Below are 24,748 nucleotides of genomic sequence, written 5' to 3'. Positions count from 1 at the left end.
CGCGGGGAGCCGGGGGCGGGGCTCATCCGAGGCCCCGCCCCGGCTCCGCGCGCGGCTCCCTGAGGGCTCCTGCCGCGCCCTCACTCGTCCGTCTGTCCCGCCCTCCGCGTAACCTTCTCCCGGCCCCGCCCCCCGCTTAAAGCGTATTTTGTGTCGGCCGCGCACCGCCCTCTTCCCTTTAACCCCGCCCCTCCCCCCGGAAGCGGTAATGCTCCGCCAGCCACACGGGAAGTGCAGGAGCGCGAGCCGCTCCTCGCTCTGGAGCAGGGCCGCGGGGGCAGCGCGTGCGGCCGGGGGATCCCATCCCGGCCCCCGGGGAGCGGGAGGAAGAGGCAGGCGGCGGCGCTGGTTCCATGGCGCGGAGCCGGGGCTGAGGACCCCGCCCGCCCATGGACTCCGCGGCGGCGGCCGCCGAGGAGGAGGAGAAGAAGCAGCAGCCGCCGCAGCCCCCGGTGATCTACACAATGGAGAACAAGCCCATCGTGACCTGTGAGTGACCCGGGCGGGGTGAAGCGCCCTCGGGGGGGGGGGGGTGTGACCGGGCCCGGCCCCCCGAGGCCAGCGGGGAGCCGGGGCGCTCAGAGCCCGGGGTTCTGCCGGCTACCGGCGGGGCGGGGGGCGGCTCTGGGAAGGGCACGTCAGGGGCGATTTCTTGTTTTAAATCTCTCTGTTCCTAACGCCTCTGGCTAGAGAAAGCGGCAGCTCCAGGAAGCCGGGGCGGCGCTCCCTACACTCTTGTTCTTTTTCAGGTTTTTTTTTTTTTTTTTTGGAGAGCCCGTGATGATGATTGGGAGCCAGTGTTGATTTTTCAGGTTTGTAACACTGCACTGTTTGGTTTGCAGCCCGTGCAGGGGCACCTACGTTTCTCGAACACTATAAACGTTGATGTGGATTTTTAAAAAAAGTAGTCCACAAGTTTATTGATTTTAGATTTTGTAAGAAGCTTGGCTTTGATGTTGCTCTGGATATCCTTCCCTACAGAAACAGGAGTTAATTCTAACAGCTTTCGGAAGAGATGTTCATGCTTTATACTGTAAACAAGGGATAGGCAACCTATGGCACATGTGCCAAAGGTGGCACCCAAGCTGTTTTTCAGTGCCCAGGTCCTGCCCACTGGTCTGGGGGCACTCCATTTTAATTTAATTTAAAATGAAACTTCTTAAACATTTTAAAAACCTCATTTACTTTACATACAACAATAGTTTAGTCATATATTATAGACTTACAGAAAGAGATCTTTTAAAAAATGTATTACTGGCATATGCAACCTTAAATTAGAGTGAATAATAGTCAGTACGCATCTGCTGAAGTGAGCTGTAGCTCACGAAAGCTTAAGCTCAAATAAATTGGTTAGTCTCTAAGGTGCCACAAGTACTCCTTTTCTTTTTGCGAATACAGACTAACACGGCTGTTACTCTGAAACCAGTGAATAAATGAAGACTCCGCACACCACGAAAGGTTGCTGACCCCTGGGTAAACCAATCAGTGTTGGAGATTAGGATGTGAGCTAAAGTTTGGCACAGGCTTTGTTATGCCTGCCTGGGATAGGTCAGTGGTTTGAGCATTGGCCTGCTAAACTCAGGGTTGTGAGCTCAATCCTTGAGGGGGCCATTTAGGGATCTGGGGCAAAAATTGGAGATTAATCCTGCTTTGAGCAGGGGGTTGGACTAGATGACCTCCTGAGGTCCCTTCCAACCCTGATATTCTCTGATTCTATGATTTTCCCTGGGAGTTAGGTGCCTAACTTCATTAGGTCCCTTTAAAATCTAAATCTCAAAGTCTAAAGGTGGATACCCAAAATTACACAATCCTTATGTTTTCTTTTGAACTGTCTGGTGCTGGCTACTGTCAAAGACAGAATGTAGGACTAGATGGATTTTGGGGATGAGCCATTATGACTATTTCTGTTTTTACGGAGCCAAAAGTTCCCATTGAAAAACAAAAACTTTCCCTTAAGTATATAGGGACATGGCTTCATGACTGACATAGTGGAACATGCGAGAGAGTTTTCAAACCTTGCTGTGTTTTAACTCTTGGCACCAGAGTTTGAGATTCATTTGTAGGCATATGAATTGCTGGCAACAAGGAATTAATTCAAGTATGGCCCAATCCTAGCAAATGTTTTCATCCTTCAAATTGCCACAGTCAATTCCATTCGGGTATGATTGTGGGAAGAGGGAAAGGCATGAGAATGCTACTCTGTCTCATCTGTCACTTAAAATATTGGTGCTTCTCTGCAAGTCCTACTCAATCCATCTGTCCAGTTTTATGGGGTATCTACTTGCAGTTGTACAGTTCTTATAAGAATTATTTTTGGAATGCATGTTAACACTTCTAATAAAAAAAAACCTGAACAAATGTATAGTTATGCTGTGATAAACTGCTTTTGGAAGAAGCAGAGGGGAGGCAGGACAGAAGTTTAATTTTAGAGGGCTTTGGTGATCGGGCAGCAGCAAACCTGAGGCTTGGAGAAGGATAAATATAGGGAGGGATCAGATCAAACACAATTAGCAAATTAGAGTTTAGGTGAAGAACAGTGTAACAGTTTTAATACTGTAGTGCTGTCTTGGAATACATAATCAGATCAGCTTCATACTGGTATGGACTGACTTGGTACACACCAAAAGCAGCAGTTAATTTGGAATTATATCAAGCAAAAATCTTCAGTGTTTTATCTGTCCAAGTATTTAGAGATTTACAGGCACATCCAGTTGTTATAACTGTGAGTGGTGGTCCCTGTAAAAACATCAGAGGTATCTATAAAATAAACCCAAACCCATTGGGTATGCGAGTGCACCTTCTTACTTTAGCAATATTACATTTTTGTATCGGAGTTCTGTAAAATCTGTCTGACTTTCTAGACTGGTTTGGTATATGGAAAAGACTCCTAACTATAAACTCAATGGGATTTACTTATGCAGCCTGGAATGACGTTTTTCACATCTTTGTGCCTGTTTCTTCATTGATACTGCTTGTAAGCTAAATATAATGATATGTAGAACCTTCTTTCTATTTCCACCTACTCCAGAAATCTTTCAAATCAGTTTTACTCCAAACTTACATTAAGAAAAATACCCATGAATTAAACTTTAAAAATGTTGTCATGCTTTCCTTATTACAGTATTATGTTAACACTATAGGGCTAAGGAGGAGGGCATTCATAGCCTCACCGTTTTTAACTGTTACTCACCCTGACCAAATGTGACTTCAGACTGAAATATTTTGTGCTTCATATCAGGGTCTGTTGTTCATCTGTCAATTCTGATGAAACTTGATTGAGTTGTCTTTACATTGAAAGAATACAACAAAAAATTATTTGAGTAACTGCACTCATATCCCTTAAAACTTTTCAGAGTTCCACACTTAGAATTCCATTCTCGTTTAGCACCAGTCACTTTGGAATTAAAAATACATCTGTGTTTTTACAAACTGTAAGTGAACTTAGTGCTTGTGAAAAGTGTTGGGATGACAGCCCTGAAGACTGAAATCATCTATGCACAACATAGATGTGGCATGAGCTGCAACAGTAATCTATTCACCATGCATCTCAGCCAGGTACCTCAGTTTTGAATTGAAAGACATTTCAGAAACAACCAACAAGTGTGATGGTTATAGTGCTTTTTGTGATGTGGACACCTGTTCAGCAGGAACTGAACTTAAACAGCTTAACTCATTTTACATAGACTGCATAGACTGCTGAACAACTGTGGATGGTGGTGACTTCAGGTACCTTCCTGAGCTGGATATGATCATATGACTTAGTGGGCAAAGGCTTTATAACTGGGACTCTTCTCAAGCCATCCAGACTCCCCAATTTTTTTTAAGTGGTGGGAGATGCACTTTGGTTCTACTTCGTGGCTTCCCCATCCAGGTAGGGAGAGGTACCGGGGACCATGGAGTCTCAAACAAGTAAAAACAGAGATAGACCCAGCTTGTGGGAGGTGAGGTGTGCACAGTTGAGGATACCTGATGGCAGGAGCTTCAGGGAGTTCTACAACTGTTTTGCAGAGGTTACTGCAAAAACCTATGAGTAGCCTTGCTTGCAAAACATTTGTGACCATAAGTGATCAGGGTTTTGTGGTTTTTGTTTTTGTTTGTCTCATCCCAAAGGGTTCAACACTGACCTGAGGGAAGGGCCATTACCAGCCCTCCAAAACCATGGAAAGGCTTGGTTATTTTTCTGTACAATTCTCCGATGTGTGTTTTGTTGCTCAGGCTCACATTCAGTACAGTGTCAAATTTAACTAACTTGCTGTTAAAGGACTTTTCAGGCTCTGTGGAAGTACTTCTACAGATACTATATGTGAATCTAGATATATGAGCTATAAGACTACTAGGGCCCTTTTTTATTTTTTATTTTATTTAATTTTTACTGGGAATTTATCAGTGTTTATTACCACAACAACAGAAACAGGTGAAAATAGTGCAAAAAACTATTAATAATTTTTGTGGATAAATCTCAGGGTTGTTGTTTTTTTTTTTGGTGGACGGAAAGATGCATGGAAAAGTATTCAGTAGATTAGTGCTTTGAATTCCGTTCATCAATGTGGTTTGCTGCAGAACTAAAACAGAACTCAAAACACGCTCCTCTGAGTTTAAGAAAACAATACATCTCTAATCCCCAAATAAAATTTTTGTTTGAATACAGTTTTCTGTTGTAGATTTAAAACTATTAATCTATAAATATTTACATGTAATAATTGGGCCACACCATTTAGAGTGCATACACTCAACTTCATCCTTTTCTCCTGTTTTTGTTTTTTAAAAACGTTTGAATGCTTTCTTTTGTTCTGAACCATACTCTGATACGGATTTTCATTCTCTTCCCATTTTAGTGTGTCAGATCTTTAAACTGTTATCTGCTAACAGCTTGCATGTGAGATTCATCAGTATGTTCAGGCATGCACACACTTCAGAGCCTGTGTGAGCCTCTTTATTGTGTGTATCTTCTAGACTAACATAGTCTTACTTCAACAGGCAGCTTTGCATATGTACAGATTAATGTATTATTGTAATACATATCTCATGCAATGTATTGTTTGTTTCGGATAATACAAGCTATTTATATATTTGAATGATACAAAAGTAGGGTAGAAATAGGAAAAAAATTGATATACTTCTTGTAAAACATGAGAATTTTTCGGTAAAAATAGGTTTAAACTAAAAACAAAGGGGCTTAAAGACTGCGTACCTAAATGTAGGTGATCTGGCGATTTCATGGTAACCATGACAGTAAAGCTTGAATAGTTTGTGACCTCATCAGACTTCTGAGTTGTTTTCTATACCGTGTCAGTTTCCTGCTTCTTTTCTGTACTTGATATCACCTGAGAGAAAATGCTTTAAATCTTACACGGTACAAAATATCCATGTGGCTAGTACAGAAAATAATTTAACAAAAGTACTTCATTGGTAGTGAGATTATGATAGAAGTAATTCAACAAATAATACTGCTTACTTTGTATACTGCTGTTCTTTTTTAAAATAATGTGAATGTTCTCTTGTATTTAAAAAGGTTTTGTGATGTACAGTCTTCAGGTAACTATGAGTAGGAGTAATATTTGCCCCCGGTTATCAGTAGGCTGTTTGTCTGATTAAATGTATAAAAATTTGATGTTGACGAACTGAGATACAAAGAAATAATGCCAACCAGTTTCTGTTTATATGAATTAAGGGTGAAAGTTGACTAAATTGTTTTTTTGTACTCTAAAAATATATTTTCTGTTACTACCACGATTGGATCCTTCTTCGCTGTTCAGCATCTGGTAAACACTTACATTGTGAAATAACCCTCCTTTTAGAAATACTTCTGCCAATCTAAGAAACCTATACAGCTGTTCTAAATGATTAAAAAAAAAAAATGTTGGAGAGACCCAGTTCTTTCTGAGCTGAAACTCATTTTGAACACCATCCTCTTCAACAAGCTGTATTTAAAATAAAAAATAGTTGCCATAGAAGATCATAGGAAGCCTGGAAATTGCATTGGAAAAAGTGCTACTTTTTTTCTAAAGCAAAATGAACCTCATACCTGTGAGTAGTTCTGCTCTGTCAAAATAATTCATGGCAAGATCAAGAATTCCAGCTTTATCTGTGTTTGCTGCTTTATGATGGGATTATTATATTTAAATACAGTATAAAAAAGTAGTAATTTAGTTTGATACAACCCATTTTGTGAAGTCATATCAGTGACTTTCATAAGTGTACCTCGAAAGGTAGTCTTTACTTAACATGGAAACATACTTGGCTTAAAATCTTCTTTACTTGCCAGTGGTGACTAGTCCTCAAATGGTCAATATTTTTTCAGAATTCAAGCTTGGATTTCTGAAATGGAAGCTGCTACACCTTTTGGTGGTAGCAGCAGAGTGAAACTGATAGACAAGTCAGTTTAACGATTGCTATTCAGAACCCTGTAAATAGTTTGTTCTGTTTAGGTTCTTATACTATACAAATTGTCCAGGTGTCTGAACACCTTCTATTTCATATCTATAAAATTGTTCACCCCCAACACAAATGTTACTGTCAAGGAGGGGTTGAAAGGCAACATCTTTTCCAATAGCATCACTGCAAAGCAGTTTAGGACAGGAACTCAGGACTGCTTTGTGAAATTCAAATTGCAAGAGGAATTTAGGTAGGAGAATGTAGTTGACCATTTTTGGCATCGCATGTAGACTGGCAAAATATAAATAACTTTAAACTTGACAGACTAATATAGTTCTTATTCACTTATCTGCAGGAAAAAAATCCTTAAGGTTTAGAATACATGTAACTTAAACAATAAAAATCTCAACATGAATGTGGTAATTACTTTTAAAAAAAACCAAACACACACACATTAGAAACCTAGGACATACAAAGTAAAGAAATCCTCATTGCCATGGAGGTCTGGATAGTTCTCCTGAAATAGCCAGTGGGGCTCTGCATAATGGTATGAGTAGCTATCTCATCGCTGCCAGTTTCTGCTGGGTTGCAAACCAGAGGGTTAAGCCGGAATCCAACACAGTTTGTGCATGGCTGTGTTGCACTACTGCTCCATTACCAGCATAGCCCTGATTTTTAGTTTCTCTTTTTCAATCATGTTTATTCCGGAAGCATAGGAAGATAATTACTGAACAGGAATATGCTTTAAGCTTTCCACCATAGTATCTTCATGCAACAGCTGGAGTCTGGAAGATGACCAGTCATATTAAGTGGTTCAAGTAAGTTTCAAGTTTTTGGAGCCAGTGCTGCTGCAGAAGTATTACTCTGGTGCAAATTTGCTAATTAACCAATGTTCTTTTAATGTGAACAGGCAGTATTTGAAAGTCAGGTAACTGAAGGAGCAAACTGACAAGTCTTGAACTCAGGTCTTTGTTTTCCGTTGAATTAACTGATCTCACTAACACCTTAAAACAGTAAAGACTGCATTCCTTGGTATCTTAAACAAGTTACTTTTTGAAAGATTTGAAATGTGAGGTTTGAAATTTCACATTTGTTCTAAAATGCTTTATGCTATCATCCATGCATTTTGAAGAAAAAACAATCTAAAGGATTTTAGATGCTCTGTCTGAACAGTAATTCCCAAGATATTCATGTACTAGCATGATGGAATGTTTTTACAAATATATATAGACCATTGTTCTGATGTAGTCTGGTTTCCTTTAGCTGACTTGCTAGTAAATTGTTACTATCCATATTCTCCATTTTTAATGCATAGAATGATACCATTTGGCAGGGATCTGTCAGTGAGTCTTCTCTAGTCCATCTCCTACATCATTGCAGATTGACTACATTTTTGCTGAACTATCCCTAATAAAAGAATACGTCAGATGCTTGTGTTTTTGCAGTCTCCCCAGCAGCTGCTTCTTTTGTAATTGTTCTTGTAGTTATGCTGGTCTTAAATTTTCCCTGCTGTAGCTTAAGCCCATTATTTTGTTATATTCTCCCTAGATAACGAGTATTGGTCCTAAAGGAGTAGAGAATTGCACGTAACACTTTCTCTGTGGAAGAAAGGAAAACCTAAATAGGGTTTCATCATTTGCACTTTCTCTGTCATTGCTGTTGAGGAAGCACTGTAATGCAGGGCTAGCAGCAAAACCGCAACTGGTGCAGTTCTGGGGATGAAAGCTGACGGGTTAAGAGAAACTAGGGGAGGGATGATCAAGGGAAGAGATGCACACAAATGGAGAAAGAGGAGACAGGAAAAAATAGAGAGAGAACTGTTGCAGTTTGGGAGGAATAATGGTCTTGTAGATAAGATACTGGACGTGGGCTGGAGAGTTCTTGTTCATCTCCCAGCTCCTTGAAGTCAGGTTTTTGTGACCTTGGACAAGTCACTTGGACAGTTATGCTACATCTCAGTTCACTTTATATAAAACAGGACTAAATACTTTCTCACAGGCAGGTTGAGGATAAATTCATTAATGTTTCTGAAGTGCTCATATAGTAAGTGCCCATTTTTGGCCCAACAGGGTCTAGAAGTGCTATGCAGAGTGCCTTTCATTGTTCTTTTAAGCAACTGTCTCCTTGAAGGAGCAGCATTTGTGGTATGTAGAGGGAGATGAGTCCAGCCTGTTGTTGCCAGAGAAATGTATGCTGTCATTGCAGAGCCTTTGAGGGAGAGAAGTTTTAAAGAGGTCACTGAGGGATGGGAGGAGATAATTCTTATCTCAGCGCGCGCCCACCCCATGAAAACAAGGAAGTGTCTCCCTGGCTGGGAGGGAATAGAAAGATCTACAGAAACAAGTGCAATGTGCAACCCAAATCAGAAAAATGTGTGGGAGTGAATAGTCTAAATTTTTTGTTAATGGTAATTCTTAGATATAAATCTCTCTAGCCCATTATTACTGTACAGCCAACACTTTGCTATTCTATACTTATGTATTCGATTACTCCTCCTTATGACAAATGTAAAATATATAGGTTCTTGTCAGTGTGCCAGATTAATATATCAAAATATAGTACTAGTTGCTTAAAGCCAGCGAAAGTGTTTTGCTTATTGTCGTGACCTTAGGCAGTCTTCTAGTCCACCTGGAAACAATTTTTGTCAGGAATTTGAAAATAAAATCCCACATTAAGTGCACAATTGTTACATTTGAAATGTAAAAAAACCTTATATAAAACATTTCTATGAGAGTGCTGAAAGAGTGATAATGTAAACAGAAGTATAACTACTCTCTGGACACCATACTTTATGTATCCCTTTCCTTTTTCACCCTACTCTTCAAGTTACTGTAAAGTGGTGCCTCTTCTAAAAATGGCTCTAGTCAATACTAACATTAGGTTGCATGTTGAGTGAAATCGCATTGAAACTGGTGGTGTAACAGCCACCCTTCTGTGAGGAGAAATGTAAAAAGCAATAAAGCTGCGTATTGATAGCTAAAACAGTAAAAGACACCAACCAAAGCACAGGCCATGTGTGAGGCTTGAGTAGGAGTGGAGCGTAGGAAGCTCTAGTTTAGCCTATCGGCATTTATCAGTTCTTCTCCCATTTATCATGTTAGACTAGAAGACATTAAAAGATTTAAATAACTTCATGTACAAACAAGTGAAACAGAACATTTCTCCCTTTATTCATACCCCCCAGCAGGGTTTTCTCTGACTGGATGAAATTCACTTCACTCACATAAAGGTAGGAAGTGGATGAAGAGCAGGTGGTGTTGCTATTTCTGTAACCAGCCCTGAACTGAAGTATGGGTTTTATATCTCCCCTGATCTGCCCCATCTCCCAAGTCAGTGTTGACATCCATTAGGGCCTCATCCTCCCTGATTGAACTAACCTCGTTATCCCTAGCCTGATTCTTACTTGCATATTTATACCTGCCTCTGGAAATTTCCACTACATGAATCTGATGAAGTGGGTAGTCACCCACGAAAGCTGATGCTCAAATAAATTGGTTAGTCTCTAAGGTGCCACAAGTACTCCTTTTCTTTTTGCGAATACAGACTAACACGGCTGTTACTCTGAAACCTGTCTTTATGCAGTCTGAGTGATTCCCCCCTCTCCCCCCCCCCGGGATCAGAATGCAAACAAGGGGGCTGGGTGGTGTTTGAGGAAGGTGTTGGTGAGAGAAGGGGCAGGAACAAAACAGAAGTCCATAGAGAAGGTGGCAAGGAGGTCCCAGAGATAGAGAACCACTTGTAGCATGACCTTGGGGGGGTGGGGCAGGGGAGAGAAATGAGTGCTTTTCAGTGGAGTATTGGCTGGAAAGAGGCTTGGAACTGTAAGCAAATAAAGTGTCTCCTGTTTGATTCCTCCTTTGTTAGGGAAAAAGGATTTTATGTACATTCTTTGTAAATCAGGATTACATCAAAGAAATACCTGACTACATCATCCATTTCTCCCTTTGGAGGGAACAACCCCAAGATCTGAATATTGGCTAACTGCCCATGTCAAAAGGGCTAACAGTATAACATTGGTGGAATCCTAATAATGATTGATATTTTTAATACAAACTTCTAAGCTGAATGGCTTCCAGTTTTTCTGAGGGATTCTGGTGATCCAAGCATATGTACATTAATCCTTCTCATCAATTTTTATCTCTTTGTCCTCTCCAGTATGTTTTTTCTTGGAAATATGACTGCACTTTACTTCTTCACTGTGCTTTACAAATACTGATTTTTGCTTTATTATGTGTGTTTTGTATTCACCAGTTTAGGATAACTGCATCACTTATAATCAATAATTCACACTAAGTGTGTTCACCCACAAAAAGTGGTATTTATAACATTTACATAATAACTTTTCAAATTTCAATTTAGAAGTTCTGAAAAGTGTCTTCATAGCTCTGTTATAGAATTGTTAATTTACAGCTATCTTGATAGTTTGTCATAAGTGTCTTTCTACCTATATATTCAAATAGGCATGCTTTATAAAGCATGCCTATCTTATGATGATCTCAAAGTAGGAGATAAATACCCAATTTTTACAGGTGGGGAGATGGAGCCACACAATAATTGATTTAGCTAAGGGGGCATACAAGAAGCTCATAGTAGAGTGGGGATTAAAGGCAGGTTTTCTGACTGCCTAGTTATCAGAGCAGGATACTAGAAATGTTGCCTCCTGTCTTAAATGGAAAAAATAAAAGATATACAATGATCCGTGGAAGAGGGATCTTAAACAGTCTCACAATATGCAAGTTGCATAATCTGCATATGTTTCAAAGAAGAATAGCCTATAAAATAATGGTTGTTTCACATTAACAAGTGCTTTCTATATGTTTCCACCACCTGTCCTTTCCTAAAAAATATTTTTATGGTGTTCATCGCATGAATGCCTCCAATTTTACTGACCTGTAAGCAGACGCACATCTGAGTGTCATTAATTAGCATGCCTATAAAAAACACTTGTTAAAGCACCAATTTGCCTATCACCTATTTGTGACAGCTGAACCCCTGACAAAGGATATTTAAGTGCTTTCAATCATCTGCAGTACTGATCAGTTAAATACAGTACTGTTAAAATTCACTGCATGCATTAGAGGTTAGGTCTTGACTGTGAAATTTGGGAACGGAAATAATCAAACCAAACCCTTTTTGGCACTAACAGTCAGAGGGTGTGGGAAGCCTACAAAATAATGGTTTGTTGGCAGGTGATTGTACCTCCCATCCTGTTTCAGGTTACAAAAGGGTAGCTCCCTCAGCAAGTAAAATACAACTGAAGGAAAAAGTGTGGACATGTAAGTGGATTTTGCCTTTGAATCTGAAAAACAGTAAGGTTCATGGGACTCCTTTCCTCAAAGATCAGACTAATTGTGGGCTGGTTGCTGACTTAGCAAACATTTCTTGTCCCAATCCTTTGTCCTCTGAAAGGCAGACTTATGCCCCAACTACACAAAGATGACTCCAAAGGATGCACTCACATTTTAGATACAAAGCTTCTAGAGAGGATGGTTCAGTGATTAGGACACTAAACTGAGACTCGGGATACCTGGGTTTATTAGCATTACTGCTGCTTGTAGCGAGCAGGTGACATCATTCGAAGACTAGGATTGCTCTGTGTGTGTTTATATTTATGATATTAAAAACAATATTTTTGGAGGTAGGATATAGACTAGTTGATACACAGTAAGTGCTCCAAGAACCTGGGAAGGACAGTTTTTGTCCACTAACCCAGGGACAGTGACTAGCAGTCCTGCCATTATAAGGACCAAACAAGAAGAATTCTACCACTGCCCCCCTACAGATTAGGGCTGGTCTACGTTTGTCAAATTTAAGGAATACAGCAACAAAGGATGCCTCCTTGTAGTAGTGTATTTTCATAATTTTTATGTCTGCAAGGAAATCCAAGGCTTACCTCAGCCAATTCCAAAAGAACAAATATTTTCTCTTCCCAGGAGGCAGCCTGGCTTCAATCCTGTGGAAGATTCCAAAATTATTTATTTACTATTTATGCACACCCTTTCACTTCCCTCCCCCATCCTTTGCTACAGTATGGCTTGGAGGTCCTTTCCTTCTGCACAGCTGATTTGTGCCCTCTGAGTAGTCTTACAGTGAGTGCAGATGGCTATATCCCATCCGATAAACCAACTTTATTAATGACAAAGATTTTAAGCGATTACAAGTAATGAGGCATAAAAGTAAGAACTGGTTACAAGGAAAAAGGTAAAATGTAGCTCATAGCTAACTTAAGCTAAATGAATTCAAAGAAGAGGTCTCTCACCACATGCTTCAGCAGTCATACTGGCTGGATTCCTTTAGACCAGGACACCACCTCCAGTTCAGTGTTAGTTCCCTTGTTTTTCAGGTGGTGTTGATGTTGGATCATATTAAAGAAGTTCTGTATTAAAATCACAAATTAGTTTGATTCCCCAGAGTTTAAATTCCAGGGTATTACTAATTAAGAGGTCTCTTGGTTTTTGGTACTGTTTCTCTCCCTCTGTGTGAAACTTGTAAGCTGCTATTTGTGTTAGTACATTCTAAGACAGTCTATTCTCAAAGCAATTCACAGAGAGAGAGACTCAAAGCAATACTCTAACAACAGAAACAGCACCCAGAGACTCCCCACCCTTTTGTTGTATTAACAATTGTGATTAAAATAGAGATAGAGGATGTATGTGGATGGATGCTTGGTGTGGATAACTGAATGATCAGGGAGGTGCCAGCCTAAGAATCCAGTGTCCATCGGCTGAAGAAGGCGTCAAGTGGAAGTAACCAGAGGACCCCATCTCCCCCCCCCCCCCCCCGGAGGGCAGACTGGAATCCACCCAACAGCCTCAAGAATGGGAGAACCAAAGAACAAGATAACATCTAGCAGCACGGAGCCGTCAGGAACGTGCTATCTGCTGATTGATTCAGCAATAGCATGATGAAGCAATTCCCATAGACTGGCATAGGAAGAAATTCCTCTAAAAATAGACTCTAAAAAGTGAGAACTTCGGGGGTCTGATTCTGCAAACCAACTTCCAGGAGCATCAGATGAGCATCTGACAAGGCCCTGCTCCCTCCTCATGTCCAGGCCACCTGGCCAGTGGCTTGGCATGAGCAACTCTAAGGCTGGTAACTATGATAACAACCTTGCAGAACCTGTGTGTGTGTGATTGTATGAATGAATGTGTGAATAAATATGAGATTGAATGGAATGTTATAGCTATAACTAACTGCTTACTATGATTCTTTCTGTATTCACAATAAATGTGGTATTTTACCTTTTTCCCTTTAATAAGATCCTGCTGGTTTTTATTTTATTGGTATAACATTGATACCACCTGTGGATACAGAAACCTCCAGCTGTTTTTTGCCAAGATATAAATTTCTCTCTCACACCTTTTCCTGCCAAATAATAGCCACTTGACCAGCTGATTGATATTGTTGACACCTGGCTGAGGCGTTGGTTTACCTTTTGTTTCTGAGGAACTAGTTTGTGGCTATTCTTGCAGACTTGGAACATGTCTCAGAAGTATTATATAGTAGAATCTTATAATTTTGCATACAATGTTGCCACACACATTTTACCAGAACAATAATGATCAGCAAATTGTGAGTTTTCAAACGATCTCTCACGAGGCATACTTTGTACAAAATTTCATCGCCTTATAAGAGGGGTAAACATAAGGGTACAGACTGCCGCAGCTACTCTTGGAAAAATTGTGCCTGGTTCCTTTCCTGTAAAAGGGACATAATTCCTATATTACAGAGTTACTTGGTTTAGGGCCTAATTCAGCACCCATTGAAGATCATGGATCATGAATGCTACATCCAGACCCTCTCTTTGCAAAGTGCTTTGAGACCCTCAGAAGAAAGACACTGTAGAAATGCCAGATTATTTCACATTGTTGTATGGCCCTTCTTGCATCTTCCAAACTCCTGATGAAATTGATGGGTCAACAATGAGTAACTGAAGGAAAAAATAAAAGTACTTACTGTAGGTTCCAGACATAAACCATTTGTGGCTAGAAGGTGGTTTATGACTCTGTTTGCTGCTCTATTCTAGATGCATTCCTGCATGCTTCCCTAAGGAACAATATATGTGCTGTCATTCCCTTGTAAAGATCTTTGCCTCATCTCTTTAAGTGGTGGAAGCATTTTTACTAATCAGAGGTATGCATCTCCGTTTGAGTTAAGATGAACCAGACTTTTTAAACTTGGTGTGGTAGCTTTAGTTATATTTAGGGCTCTACCAAATTCATGGTCCATTTTGGTCAATTTCACAGTCATAGGATTTTAAAAATCGTAAATTTCAGATATTTAAATCTGAAATTTCACAGATTTGTATCCATGGGGGTCCTGACCCAAAAGGGGGCAGTAGGGGGGATCCCAAGGCCATTGTTGGGGGGTTGCAGTATTGCCCCTCTTCTGAGCTGCTATTGATAGCAGTGCTGCCGTCAGAGTGAGGCTCCCAGCCAGGAGTCTTAGAGCTACCTGCAGCTGGGGGAGATTCCTGGAGGTGGGTCTGACCCAGCCCCAGGAGTGGCCCCTGCAGGGGAAGAGGAAATCCAGTCCCTCCCCATACCAACTGGGACTAGCATCTGGAGACTGGCACACAGTAAGAACCCCTAGCCCTGCTTCTCTCCTACACTAGCCAGATTTCACAGGGGAGATCAGATTTCACAGTCGGTGATGCAGTTTTCATGGCCATGAATTTGGTAGGGCCGTAATTATATTCCAGCTTTTCAGCATTAAAAGGATGAACTATTGTAAATTACAAGTCTAACAGATAAAATTACCTAAGAGGTGGAGGAATATGTATAGAGCCAACAAAACTGACACTAATCCCTATAGCATTGCTTTTTTACTCTGCGTGAATGGGATCGGTGTACAAATACATGGCTGTGTCTAACTCAATACCTTTTGGTTCTTTGCTCATGGGGTGCTGTTTACTCTGGTATAAACTGTAGGTCATGTGAAATGCTACATACGTATAATTAAAAAATCCTGGGATCTTGCTATTTGGAAAAGTATTGGTGTACCAAGTTTGTTCCTTTAAGGGTCATGTTAGGTTGTTTTCCAAATAACTTCTTTTATCACTTAAAATAATAGTCTCTGTGTACAGTATATAGTAGAGTGCTTTATCAGTTTGCAGCAATCTCCTATCCAGACATCCTCAGATGTGAAAGTTATGATCGGTCTGTTAAAGTTGTTACTTTTTTGAGTAAGGGTCATCTAGGCTTTCTTCTGACTCTTTTCACACTGCCCATGCCCTGGGGGATTCTGTTATAGTGTTGATCCTTTTGGCTCAAGAGTCTAAATGCTGAAGTCTTCGGGAGTGTCTGCTAGTGGGGGTCTCTGGGGTGCAGTGTGAAGTGTTCCATTCACTCTCCAAGAATAAATGTAGGGATTTTTCCTTTTTAGCCTTTGATATTCCTTGGATCAGAACCGTTGTTTCCCATCTATGTGCTGGCAAGCCGTTACTAGACCATTAAGTTATAGTTCATTTTGTACGAACTGCTGTGACTTACAAATCAGGAGCTGTCCTCTGGCTTACCTTATCCAGCTACTATAAATTGCAGTTAAGACAAAATCAGCAATAATGGGGATTAAATTTGTTTCAATGTTAAGCTTACAGTAAACTTCACAAACTGTAAGCTTAAATCAGTTGTAGGGTCTGGTGTACTGCTCCTGGATCGCAATGCAGGAAGAGTACTGTGGTGAAGAGTGAGTAACAAAATTTCTACAGTACAGTACAGGCATCTGGAGATCATAGTCTGAAATAGAACTGTACAGTCAATCTTGAGAAACCAGAGTGGATAAAAATGGATGATTTAAAAAAAATTATTTAAATTGGATTATTTTGATTTTATTTAATGTTTTTCTTTTTAAAAATAAACTGTTTAAAATGAAATCTAAATTTAATACAAAATATATAAAGCCCTACACATTATCTCTTAAAACGTTTAAAAATAAATATGCTGAATCCATGAGTGTCTACCAAAAACTTTGAGTTAAAGACTGCTTTTCTATAGAAAGAGAATGAGGGGGAAAATTATCCAACTTTTGAGGTCAAGGTTTATTATATAGATGGCACTAATAAGTGGTACTGTATAAGGGCTTGTTTTGTAGGTCGTAGGTCCAGGATCCAACAAACCCGAGCTGCAAGGACAGATATCACCATCAGCTACCTAATTCAGACCAAGGTAATCCATTGTGACACAGTATAGTTTTGGGATGTGTTTGTTTAGGGTTTATTCTGTTGGAAGTTATTGCTAAAGGGGTTGTGAGGGACCAGGCTTCACACCTACCTTTCTGGAGCAACCACAATTGCAGTTTATCGCTTCCTTAATAAACCTTCTTTGTGTTTTCGAAGAATATCTGTCTTTTCTTTATTAAAGTTAAGATGGCGGTAGGAGGAACTGACATCTCTACTCCAAAGGAGATACATACTGTAGGCCAGCTCAAGCACCTGACCTCCATCTACTAGTTTGAATGTAACAATATGCCTGAAATAATAAAGTCAATGGACTAGAGTGTTTTGACAGACTAATATATTGCAATGTTAAACTAAATGCTGATGAATTTATGGAAAATGAATACTGGTATGTTTTATGTTTCACAGTGTTTTTATATAAATACTTTGGCTCCATTTCTGCATTTATATTCTTCAGCAAGATTTTTCTGACCATGTTTAGTTCACTGATATTGTCTGTTACCCCCTGTGTTTAGGTTGGCTAACACTTTCAATTCTAAAATATTCTGGCAACCACTTTTTTGTGAAGCTCAAACATCTTTGTTTGTAGCAGGGCTTTGAAATTTGACAGGGCGGAGTCCTCTGGCTAGCCTTTTCTTTCTCATGAAATTCCTTTGAGATTTATCTGAGTTAAACTGTTAATCACCATCAGACTAGAAATAAGGAGCAAATTTTTAACAGTGAGGGTAATTAACCATTGGAACAATTAGATGTTTTATTAAAAGTTGTGCTCTAGGTCAAACAAGAATTAATTCAGGGAAGCCCTGTGGCCTGACTGAAGAAGGTTTATATCTCTTTCCCAGCAATCAGAAATAGATAGCTATTGCTTTGTGGCGTTATGTATATGGAGTAACACTCCCTTCTGTGGTACCAAATTTGGCTTAAATGCATAGCTGAAATTCTCTCTACCTTGGCCAAGTACAGAGAGATTTGAGAGGCCTTGAAAATGGTACATAAAACTGACTATAGTTTCAAATCTGTGAAGTACTGCCCTAGGAGGGTCATATACAAAAGTGTCTTACTAACATCTGATACTTTCCTGAGAATAAAAGATGGCCTCCAAAATTTAGCCAAAAAATGTGGGACTTCCACCTTTTTATCACCATCTCCTTCTATTTTCTACACTGCATGGTGTGGCTGCTTAAATCTGGAGCACTTTCCATTCTGCTTTCCACTTCAGTATTCCAGAAATTAAATGTAGTATTCAAAATATGATCTTGTTGATGCAGTAACATTTGGCCTGAGTTGCACATGGAACCTTGGATGAACTATACCATTGCACTAAGAAATGACAGGAAAACTGAAATCTTTCCCTTGTTAAGAAGTCGTCCTCACCAGGTTCAAAAATAAATATTTCACAATCTTCAGAAAGAGGGATGTTGCCAGTAATCTTCATGTGGTTAAGGGTTTCCTTAATTTCTTACATTTCAGAGACTGCAGCAAAACCCCCTTAAATATTTGTCTAATTATGATATACTTGCCAGCAGTGTTTCCTCTGATTTTTCCCCAACATGTGTAGAATTAATTTTATTATGTTCACCATTATGAAGGTGATGTGATACAATAAAATTCATGTGGTGGGGGTGGAGCCGAGGGGTTCGGAGTGTGGGATGGGACTCAGGGCTGGGGCAGAAGGTTGGAGTGCAGGGGTGGGAGGGCTCCGGCTGGGGGTGCAGGCTCTGGCTTGGCCTGCGGATGAGGGGTTTGGGGTGCAGGCTGCCCTGGGCTATGGTGGGGAGAGAGGACTCCCCTCTCTCTCTTCCCGCAGCAGCACCTGGGCTGCAGGGGAGGGAAGAGGCGCCTCTCCCCATGGTGGTAGCTCCAGGACTAGGTCTGCGGGCTTGCGCCTGTCCCCCGGCCACAGCAGGGCCGGCGTCGGTTGGGCCCGGGGCACCTGTCCTGTGGCTGGGTTGGGGCTGGGGCGCTTGTCACCTGGCTGTGGCAGGTCCATGGGGGCTGGGTTCCCTGAGCTCCTGCGTGGCGCTTAATAGGCTGCTGCTTGGCTGTGCAGCTTACAGGGAACTTAGCTTGCCAGTTGTCATACAAATCGGTTAGAACTTTCATATTTAGGTGAGCAGGAATGGCCACTGATTTGGTCAATTTAATTTACCCTCTCTCTACACACACGCATCATACATCATCAGAAAGCTACTTATGTCTACTTAAGATGAGATATGATGTGAAACTGTCAAGTGGTGCCATTACCATAGAACCAGGGATAAACAATGATATCAATGGATTCAAATCACCACTTTAATATATTTGCATTAATTTTGGTTAGTTTAATGACTGTATTTCTTTGATCTCAGAGCATCACAACAACAATCCAAAGTGTAAAACAAAATCTAATAAATTTTTACAGGTATGTAAATGTATTCGCGCTAGTGACATTTCTAGTCAACCTCTTTATCATCATGTTCATCATTATGATCTGAGAGTGCTTGGGTTACCAGTCTTTACTGCCTTGACATGTACACAGTTCTGTGCAGGGAAGAGTATGCTGATTGTAGACAGAATTGATTTTTCTTACGTACTTTTTCATGGCAATTCGGTTCTGGGTCTGTTCTCGATTTTTTTTTTTCAGACACTGCCTAGTGTATGAGACTCTAATTACCCAGGGAGACTGGTATTTCCTGTGATGCTGCACTACCTGCAAACTGTTCTTGAAACCCACTCTAGCCGTTAAATGGGCCGTATTCTTTCCAGCAATGGTCTGTATGTTAGTGTCTATATTGTCTCCTTCATGAATGAGATTTCCACCCTCCTGAAGTGGCAAAATTCCATTTGGAATGAACACGCCTCCTTGGAATCTTTCTGCTTCAATTTTTGCAGCCTTATTGATGAACCCTCAGCTCACCTTAATTGATGCAGAATTCATGGTGTAGTTGTGCTGTAAGATTTATGTGTGGTTGTGTGATAATTTGGAACTGCTAAGTACTGTACACTCTACAGTTGAGAGGCACTTTCTTTGCATGTCTTCTGAAGGATGATACTCATTGCTGGCTGAATTATATGCCTCTTTATCAACCAAAGGACAAACTTCTGCACCAGTTGGGGCACAAAAGTAGCTGACCTCTGAACTACAATCACGTGGTTTTGGATTATATTCTGAGGCTTTCATTTTAGCTGTTTCAGACTAAGCGACTGAAGAGACATAATACAAACCCCTTGTTCATTTGAAAGCTGTTCATCAGGCTCGCTCAGAAGAACACCCACAAAATATTTGAATGACTTAAGTTCCTGCTTCAGATTACTAGTAGCTTAGATAGCATCAGCTACTGTTGCACTGCATAGAACAATGGTAGACTTGTCTTATCCATGCTGTGCATAGAATTAAATTGCAGAACCATACTGTTTTTCTAATTTTGTCTGTAACTTTCTACTGGAATAGCTTGCAGTTTCCCCATCTGAGGGAAGTAGGGCGTTATATCTTTGTAACAGCCTGGATGGGGGAGAGGAGCCTTGTTGTACATAAAATCATTGTGTCTTTCTCTTCAATCAACTGATAAAATGTGGTGTCACAAGGTGACTGTGTTGTTGCAATGTAGCTAGATTTTGCTTTGATTCATTTTACTCACTTAGGAACAAAGACATGTTGCAGGATAAACTGCATCTTTAGCAATCAAGTCAAGCAAACCGTGCAACAGGACTGATTGCTGGAAGATGTGCTCGCTCTGGTGGCTACAGAAGCAAGTGAACATGATGCTCTGTTAACAGATTCAGAGTCTGTTTTCTTGTGTTCAATACAGACTCTGACTTTTCTGCCAGTCGACTTGCTTGTGTATTTCTGTAAGCAATCCCCAAGACAGCATATTGGTGGCCCTCATCTAAAACTATAAAACTCATCCAGTAGCCACCAATTCATTTATTCTGGCTTCTGCTGCCATCATCACAGCATTCTGTCCAGCACTGGTAGCTTTTGACAGTTTTTTGCATTCTTTTGATTTTATTGAAAAATGTGCTTTGTCAAAGTTTGTGGAGAGTCTTTCTCTTTGATGTAAGATTTAAGGGGCTTGTATCCTCCATGTCTTCATATACTGTAACTTCCCTGTAGAAGTAAAATCCCCAAATATATTGTTAGCATTAGCATCACCACTATCCCAATTTTTCACAACTATACAGACTTGTGCTAAATTATATATATATTAGTAATTGCCCCTTTTGTTTAATGAGCACTTTGATTGAAGCCCAATATGAAGCTGTATATTTCATCTTTAACACTAATACTGTGCATAAGTGTCACTGAATTAAGCTAGTTTCTAGGATATTTCAAAGGCTGGTACTGCATGCATAGGCGGTTACAAATTAAAACCTTCTAGCAGGCAGACATGATGCTTTGCTGTATGTACAATAGCTTACAAAAGGAGAAGCATTACATTAGGAATTCACATACATTTATATCAACCCACTATGCAGTACAAACTATGGGCATGCAATCTGCTGCTACTGATGTACAACTTTCTGTATAAAACTTATCTGGTCAGAAAATTTCAGTTGAAAATATAGAAAACTATTATCACTTGAGATATTTTGACAATTAAGAATATGCAATGTGAAAACATTTCATGTTCGTATACTGTAAAATGTTGTTTGCTGTTTTTGCCACCTGCTAAAAAAATGCACCCATGCAAAACCAATGTCTTTAATACATTGGTAGCTTTAACCAATAAGCACCACATTAAGATATTGAAATGAACTTTAACAGTAAAAACTGTAGTCATAATCATGTTGCAGTGTTTTTGGAACTGTGCAAAAAGTGACATGTTCTCATTTTGGGTACCACTGGTTTACCTCAGCTACAGGCTTATGCACCACTTGACAGCTCCACATCAAACCTCATCTATATGTACATAAAATAAGCTTTCAAATGAGACATGATCATGTGTAGCAGGTTGGGCACACTATACTCCAAAAATGAAAAATTGCTGCACGCCTAATTGTAGACAATCTGTAACTTGCACAATGAGTGACCTTTTTAAAAATGAAACCTGGAAATGGATTTTAAATTCTAAATTTGGCAATTACTTATGGCTTTTGCTGTGTGAGACTGCATATGGGGAACTGAAAACTAATTTTTCATTTATTGTAAGATATGGAAATTCATTTTTGGTGAATAGAAGATAATAGTCCATTGTGGAGACTCTAATTATTCATGAACAGTGTTACACAAAGCGCCAATGACAATTGTATCCACCCTAATTCATTCTGTATTACTATCTTGTATTTGCAGTACGTGTTATACATATTATGCAAGATGTTTACTGGAAAGTGATGAAGTTGCATATATTAGTGTAAACTACTTTGAGCAGGGCGATTTCTAGCAAATTTATCCTTTACCATTTTGTTCAGATTTGTTAAAATGTTAAGTCTTCAAAAACTTCATTCAGTTCTATTTTTGTTGCTGAGGCGCAAATCTTTTGAGAAGATACTGATACCTGTAAAATTTCATGAAGTTTTCATGCTTGTCTGTATTGCATAGTCATTACCTTAGCGTTAAAACTTTTGAAAATAATTTTCTATTTCTAATAATCTAATGCAATCACTGAAAGCTGAATATTAGAGGGAAGGGAAATACTGTTGTTAAAAAATACACTGAAACCTAATAATAAACAGAAGTTAACAAACCCATAACTTTCTTTAAATTCTGAAATTACAGTTGTAGAAGTGGCAATATCTTAACATCAGATGTTGCTATTCTGCAGCATGTTAACTTTGCAAGGGAGGGAAGATTAACTGCAAGGTCATAAACAGCTCTAAGATGAGTACAAAGCAGTATGATTACGTTATAACGTCATTCATGTTCAGATTCCCATGCCAGGACTTAATACACTGACTTGTGCATGCATACAGTACTCTTCCTTTACTGTGATATTGCTGTTGAGTGCCAGAAATCAAAAGTTTTGTGGTTCTGGTCACATTTTTCTCTTGTGTGTGCATATTCATTGTCTCTACATTAGGTTTTCTGCCTTTTTCTTGCGTAGGGTTTGATGCAAGGTTCCTCATATGATCACCCAAGCTGAAAGCCAGCTCCACTTACTGGCACACCAAAGGTACAATAGCCATGCTGGGGGACCATGCTTATGTCTCTCTGGAAGGAAGAAGTGTGTGTGTGTGGGGGGGGGGAGTGGGGGGGGAGGACGGGGCTGTTCTTTGGGGCTTTATGTGGGCCTTTCTTTCCAGCCAGAATTGTTCACCTTTCTTCCTGCTCCAGCAGTTTTGATAGGCCAAGGGTCTTTTGCCAGTGGTTTAGAGCAGTGGTGCTCAATCTTTCCAGACTACTGTACCCCTTTCAGAAGTCTGATTTGTCTAGCTTACTTCCGAAGCTTCATGTCACTTAAAACCTACTTGCTTACAAAATCAGACCTAAAAATACAGAAGTGTCACAACACACTATTATTGAAAAATTGTTTATTTTTTCATTTTAACCATATAATTATAAAATAAATTTGGATATAAATATTGTGCTTATATTTCAGTATATAGCGCAGTATAAACAATTCATTGTCTATGAAATTTTAGTTTGTACTGACTTCACTAGTGTTCTTTACATAGCTGTTTGTAAAACTAGACAAATATCTGAGTTGATGTACCCCCGAAAGACCTGCATACCTAAGGAGTATGTGTACTCTTGGTTGAGAAGCACTGTTTTAGAGGAACAGGGGAATGCCTGTTGCCAATTCCTCAGCACAAATAGCAGTTGAAGTGAGGCTCAGTGCTTTTGACCCCATTCCTGATCTGATCAGTGTGCTTGCATCCTCTCCCATGCTTCCCAGTAGCGCTGGGAATGGCTGTCTGATGAGGTTTGTGGCTGATTTAAAGCAGCATCTTGTTTTATTGGCTTCTATAGCCTTTTGAGTTTTTTCTTTTTCTCCATTTTTTTCCTCCTCCTTTGAGGAGAACCTCAAAACTTCCAGAATGCATATGAGGTGCTTTAGCACAGTGGTCCTCAAACTTTTCAGGGTTGCATGCCCCCCTCCATTTACTCCTGTCTGTTGTGGCTCCCGGGGGGAGGGGGTTGGGGAATGTGGACAGATGCAAGGGGGCAGGGGCCATGGCTGGGGGCAGGGCTAGTGGAGAGCTAGGAGCAGAACTGGGTGGCGCTCCCTCCCAGCCCTCTGTGGGGACTGGCCCAGGCCTAGGGTTTCCAGCTGCCTGGTTTTCGACTGGGAAGTTGGGTCGAAAGGGGGTCCTGGCAGTGCCCAGTCAGATGTACTGACTGGACACCAAAAGTCCAGTTACCGCTGGGCATGGGGAGATGCTCAGTCATGAACCCATGCTAGCCCCTGCTCAGCCTGAGCCACCTCCTACCTGCAGGCAGGCTCCTTTTCAGGCTCTCCCAGCCCCATAGCAGAGGGAGCCCAACCATGGGGGAGGGAGTGGAGATGATTGAGCGAGCAATGGACAGATGTGTAGGAGAGGAGCATGTGATAGGGGAGGGGCTTCAAGGGAAGAGGCAGAGCGGGATGAGGCCTTGGGGGAAGTGGTGGGTCAGGGCCTCAGTGGTCCAGTTACCAGCAATTAGATGGCAATCCTACCCAGGCCCTGCCATGCCTCCCAAATGTTCCTCCATGTCCCTTAGGGGGGCATTCCCCACAGTTTGGGGACCTCTGTTTTAGCAGCTGGAGGCTATCAGACACCTTGCATGGAGAGTTGTTTAAAACTTTACCAAAGACATGTTGGCCATTGTCATCAACTGCGAAAATCACACATGTTGCTATCAGCTGAAAAGCTTGCTGCTCTTGCCAGAAAATCCCATCTGAGGAAAAAGTGAGATCCTTGTTGTTTAATTAAAAAAATATATATATATTTACCTACTTGCACAATCTGTTTTGAATTTCACACTCAGTTAGATGGGGAGCTATGGCCTAAAAGAAATATGAAGGGATGAGAAATTACTGTACCTTCCTTATTGTTAAACATCTGTTCCCTCCAAATACAAGGTATTAATGCTGTCAATACCTTTTTAATTTGTTGCAAAGATTGTTGGAGGGAAAATATGCTTTGCTCTTTCAATACATATCACTTGCAAGGCCACACAGTGGAAGATTTTTCTGATAACTTGAAATAATTCTATGACAACGGTTTTCAGCCTATGGTTTGCAGACTTGAAGACTTTAATGTTAGAAGGGACCATCGTGATCATCTAGTCTGACC

At 40.4% G+C, this 24,748-nt stretch overlaps 1 protein-coding gene across 3 annotated transcripts in view; it reads left to right on the top strand.

Annotated features, from left to right (window-relative positions):
- The first annotated feature begins 204 nt into the window (after positions 1-204).
- TRAPPC10 (trafficking protein particle complex subunit 10) overlaps positions 205-24,748 on the top strand; it is a 97,103-nt gene continuing 72,559 nt past the window's right edge. Inside the window, exons 1-2 of one of the 3 annotated variants that reach the window (XM_084611942.1) lie at positions 452-489; positions 22,576-22,644. Coding sequence is in view for 2 of the 3 variants with exons in the window: in XM_084611943.1 (XP_084468069.1) it covers positions 390-489 (100 nt within the window). In the remaining variant the exon portion in view is untranslated. Of the gene's footprint in view, positions 490-22,575; positions 22,645-24,748 lie in introns of all 3 variants that reach the window. The other 2 variants (XM_084611943.1, XM_084611941.1) reach the window with 2 other exon arrangements.

The sequence above is a fragment of the Lepidochelys olivacea genome (assembly GCF_965140295.1).
Source record: "Lepidochelys olivacea isolate rLepOli2 genome assembly, chromosome: 1".
NCBI classification, from domain to species: domain Eukaryota; kingdom Metazoa; phylum Chordata; order Testudines; family Cheloniidae; genus Lepidochelys; species Lepidochelys olivacea.
The sequence above is the reverse complement of the archived record's forward strand: the minus strand, read 5'-3'. Positions and strand labels throughout refer to the sequence as shown.